At 45.6% G+C, this 4732-nt stretch overlaps 1 protein-coding gene across 1 annotated transcript; it reads right to left on the bottom strand.

The window, feature by feature from the left end:
- Positions 1-2260: 2260 nt before the first annotated feature.
- lratd2b (LRAT domain containing 2b) lies at positions 2261-4469 on the bottom strand. The gene is made up of 2 exons (XM_028012678.1): positions 4330-4469; positions 2261-4083 (listed from the first exon to the last, which is right to left on the bottom strand). The coding sequence occupies exon 2, from the start codon at positions 3859-3861 to the stop codon at positions 3034-3036; it is 828 nt and encodes a 275-aa protein (XP_027868479.1). The 5' UTR covers positions 3862-4083; positions 4330-4469; the 3' UTR covers positions 2261-3033.
- Positions 4470-4732: the final 263 nt, after the last annotated feature.

The following is a 4732-nucleotide window of genomic DNA, read 5'->3' as shown; positions in this document are numbered from 1 at the left end:
GCCTCACGCTGTATGTTCAGTGCATAGACGGAGCTGAAGAGGTACAAATTTATGCAGAGTAAATCTAATTAATGTACTGTATGTGTAATCCCATTTCTGTTTCTGACACAAGATGAAAAAAAAAAGAGAACGAGTTAATATTCACAGTTGCAGAACTGCACTGGAAGCTGCTTAATACTCTGCTTCAGCCAGTGTCGCTCCAGTTCTGTTTGGTGCTATATGAGAGAGGAAGAAAAAAAATAAAAGAGAGTCTGGTTATCATCAATATGCATCACACACAATTCACGTTTCATCAGCGCAGCAGACCACAGAGATTTGAGGAGATGCTAATGTGTCCGGCAGCGTTCCTGTTTGGAAGCAGTGTTGATTATATTCCTGCTCTCGGTCCGGTGGGACCTTACCTGCCACAAAATGACTACAGCATTATTTCCATATATTACCTGAGGAAAGCACACAGGCAGAAGTTACTGACTGCCTGTGAGAGCTGCGATCATGAGCTTCCTCTGAAGCACAGGGGAGGGGAGCGAAAAAATGATGTACGATGTCTTTAGCTTTGTGGAGGTTTCTTTGGAAAAAAAACAACAAAAAAACACTGCACAGTGTTCAGGTGATCGCTGACTGATGAGATTCATTTTCAGTGCCTTGCAAAAGTCTCCATACCGCCTGAAGTTGGTCACATTTCCACCACGTTTGAGTATTTTATGACACAGAAACACAAAGCAGCGCATGACTGCGCAGCACTGCTGAAAGGAAAACAATTTGTCATTTTTTTAAATATATGTATTTTTACAAATAAAACTGAAAAGTGTGGCAAGCAGCTGCATTCAACCCTATGCAAAAACAATTTGGGTAGGTTTATAATTGCAGTGACTACAGCTGCAACCCTTTGTCCTGTTGACCAGTCGCTAATGCGTAGCATACTCCTCAGCTTTATTAAATACAAAACGGAGCGCCACGTATCATTCACCTTCCACTTCACAATTCAGTGTTACTTCCAAGGACGTAAATAGTTGGACGTTTGTAGTTGTAACGTCACAAAATGTGAAAACGTTCAATGGAATTCAATGCTTGTGGGCGGCACTTTTGTTCTAATCTTTCAGAAATGACATAAGCAATAATTATCCTGAACGTTATCTCTTATAAGATACAGAACCTTAGAAAAGCTTCTGTATCAGCAGTTCAAGCTGAAGCTATTTTTTTCTGTGTAGAGAAACAAAAGTACATATTTTCTTCCATTAAATATAAAAAAACACTCTGTAACTCAGAGTAATGGCCTGAATGACAAATAAGGGTGGAGAATATTTTAGCCTGCGGGCAAATTTTTTAAATAAGGACTTATCCGGGAGCAGGGATGTAAACAAAGCAAGATGCCATCATGTAGCTGGAATACAAAAGACGCTGATGCTGAAGTGGTTGGAGGGAGCTGCCTGTGAAAAGCAAACATTTACATAAAAACTGGCAACGGAGCTTTAATTTAAAGTGGACCAACAGCCTCTCTAATGCTACTATAGTTTGCTATTTTACTTGTAGACAGTTCAGGCAGCTTCGAGTCACATTCAGGCACCACATTTCAACATGTTTTCCCTTAACATCATCTGGTATAGATATTATCATGATTCACAACTAGAATGTAGCCATCCATACACCTTCTGAGAGTCTGGAACTGTTTCACAACCACCAACAAGAACACATTTCGACACAGAGTTTTGCATAATTGTGAATCGGAAGGGAATTCATAAATTGTTTGAAACTATTTTTTTACAAATTAAACGTTGCATGCATTTGTATGTGCTGCCACATGCTTCTCTGATGATAAAACTCTCCACGACTTCATTAACTAACTAGGCGACTTGCACTGGACTGTATTGCAGGCAAAGAAGAATAAAAAAAGGGGGCTGCTGAATATAAATGTACACCACACTTTTCAGATATTTGTTCCAATATTTTTGGAAAATATTTTTTTCTTTCTCGAATACTTTTTTAAGGCACTGCACCGACACGCGATGACAAAATGCGTACAAAGTTCAAATAAAGCATACACTTACCTGTTTTGACCACAACTTTCGTCACAATTACCATATATGTCTCCTTCTGCACAATGAGATCACATCTGTGAACTTGACTTATATGAAAACTAACACTTTAGCGGTCCAAGACAGCTGCTTGGTTTGCGTGTACCTTGGGCTGGCTTTTCTTTCAAACGTCACCTTTCTGGGGGGGAACAAACAACAACAAAAAAAAAACATGCAAGGAAAAAACGTTAATCTTCAAATATAAATTTATTCCATAAGCCTTCATACAAACATGATTTTCGTTTTAGTTTTGTCAAGAAAAATAAACTGTTAAAAGTGGCGAATCATTAAAGGTGCACAATTATGGCTATGAACAGGAAGGTCCACAGGTAAAGCTGTGAAATGATTGGCTATAAAGCAACACATGGGAATCCTTAACACTGAGAGAAAACAGTGATAAAAGCTACAGGTCGTCTCTCACTCTGCATCAGTATCCGGCACCTGAGTTTTACGACGGGCAACACACACTTGGAGAACTCGGTCTTGGGTCACATCCTCACGAGTGTTGCAAAGATTCAAGGGTCGTTTAAATCTTACATTTTCCTCCTAACAGATAAGGCTGCAAGTTGATCTCATGCAAATTCATCACAGTAACTCAGTGGAAATTGCGGTTGAGGTAATTTAAAGAGAGGAGGGAGGAACTTAGGCTATTTTTGGGTGAGTGGGGGGAGGGGGTGTTGTGTTATTTTAACTTGCCAGTGCAAATTAGGGTATTGAATATTCTTCTCAAGCCTTGAGAGCTTCCTTGCTAAAGCACTTGAGAATGGAGCAAGTGCTGCTCCAGATATCAAAGTTTGTGAAGATAAACTTTCCACCTCCTCCCTCCTTTCTTCTGCACATCCTGTGGCAGAGTGAAACAGCCTCTCTACACTGGCGCATAAAGAGGTAACAGAGCTCTCCTTCGACGCCAGCACACGTCCTCCCGGCCAACATCTCCTTCGTTACGTCCAGGACAAACCCATCAGTTTACGAAGCGCTCCTCTTTGAGGTCGTGCGTGGCATTCAGATGGTTGGCCAGCTCCTGCATCACGGCGTCTTTGCCGATCTGGTCGTTCCTGCGCTTCTCCATGATCACGTCCTCCAGGCACTGAAACTCCAACACGTGGCTCTTCTTCTCGGAGAAGAGCAGTTTTAACTTGTACGGCTGCTTCCCGATCCGTATCTCCCCCCCGATTTTGAACTCCCGCCTCCCGAAGCGGCACCAGGCCGCGAAACACTCGGAGTTCCTCCAGCACAAGTCCCTGTCTCTGGTTCCGACGTGATCCATGGCGTTGCGCACGATCACCTCCGGCGGGAGCGCACGGTGCCGGTACAGGCCGTTCACTATCCTGCCCTTCTTCCCCTGGCTCACGTCGGTCAGAAAGTTGTTCTTGACCTCGGCGCGGTGCAAGTGAACCACCTGGAAGTCGCCGACGTAAACGGCCCAGTGCGGGTACTGGCCGGTGGCCACGAACTCCAGCAGGTCGCCCGGTCTGCAATTGGCCAGGAGGCTCTCCGGGGAGACGGACGCGGCTCCGGAGCTCCGCTCGTAGACGCACTCGTCTCGGTAGTAGACGACGCACTCCAGCTCGTCGTCCGGGTCGAAGGGCTTCTCTTCGTGGCTCACCTGCCGGCTGTCCGGCGGGAAGTGGTCCAGGTTGTCGTCCTGGTCCTGGTCATCGTCGTCGTTGGAGAAAATGTAGGAGACGCCGATCCGCGTTCCGTCGCCGTCCGGATCGAAGCCGTTCGGGTCCGACGTTGGTACCTCCGCGTAATTGATGTGCGTTAGTTTCTCCACCTGGTTCCCCATAAAGACGAGATTAAACGGCGCGCGCGCGCGCGCAAGCACACACACACAGGCACGCAGACAGGATCCACCTGTTCTCTGCGCTCACACCTCAGCTGGAGACCGGAGGAGGAGGAGGAGACGGCAGAGTCGGAATTAAATCCAAAACAGAGACGAGGGGCACCGGCGATCCATGTCCAGCTGTAAGGCTGTGCTCCCCCACAAACGATCACCAACTGTTGAGATCTGCGAGGGAACGGAAGAGAGGACATTAAAGGCAAAGTTTAACTCCAGTTCAGTGAACGTTCCCAACAGGTGTGACCTGAATCACCTGTTGGCTCACATTTCCTCCTTAGATCTCCGGCAGACGGAGGCTACGGAACATTTTTGACTGCATTTCAAGCACATTAAAACGCTGCTAATGACCTACATTTCTGGTGTAACGCCAACCTGTTAGATTAACTCGTTTTCTGTCACTTGCGGCAAACTCACCTGTAGTTCAGCAGCTCCGAGTCTCTGCCGCGCTTACATGGGGAGCCATAAACGTCAGCTTCTGTCCTTCCTGTGCGGCGGCTTGTTACGCCGTGTGGTTCAGGCTGCTGCACAGACACAGGCTGCCTGTTGTATGAAGCCCAGTGTTTGTTGCAATGGAACTCGCTCAGGATCCACCGACTGCTGGGAGGAGGTGTCATTTAAAGCGACAGTAAACCAGAAAACGCTTCAACTCTTGGAAGAAAAAAAAAATAGTAATCTGGCTTTTAAGAACGTTCTCTCTGGCAGTTTCCAGTTCCTTTTACTTATCATTTTTCTATTAGTTTCATTTATCGTACGTAACTGCATCATTCAGGTAACACCGTAGCTCATTAGATCACATGTTCATTTGAGGAAATGTTTG

This window comes from Xiphophorus couchianus, chromosome 3 (genome assembly GCF_001444195.1).
Source record: "Xiphophorus couchianus chromosome 3, X_couchianus-1.0, whole genome shotgun sequence".
Lineage (NCBI taxonomy): Eukaryota > Metazoa > Chordata > Actinopteri > Cyprinodontiformes > Poeciliidae > Xiphophorus > Xiphophorus couchianus.
The sequence above is the reverse complement of the archived record's forward strand: the minus strand, read 5'-3'. Positions and strand labels throughout refer to the sequence as shown.

Bases quoted from the DNA above. Each gene is read 5' to 3' on its own strand.
- lratd2b (XM_028012678.1), bottom strand. From the start codon at position 3,861: ATGGGGAACCAGGTGGAGAAACTAACGCACATCAATTACGCGGAGGTA.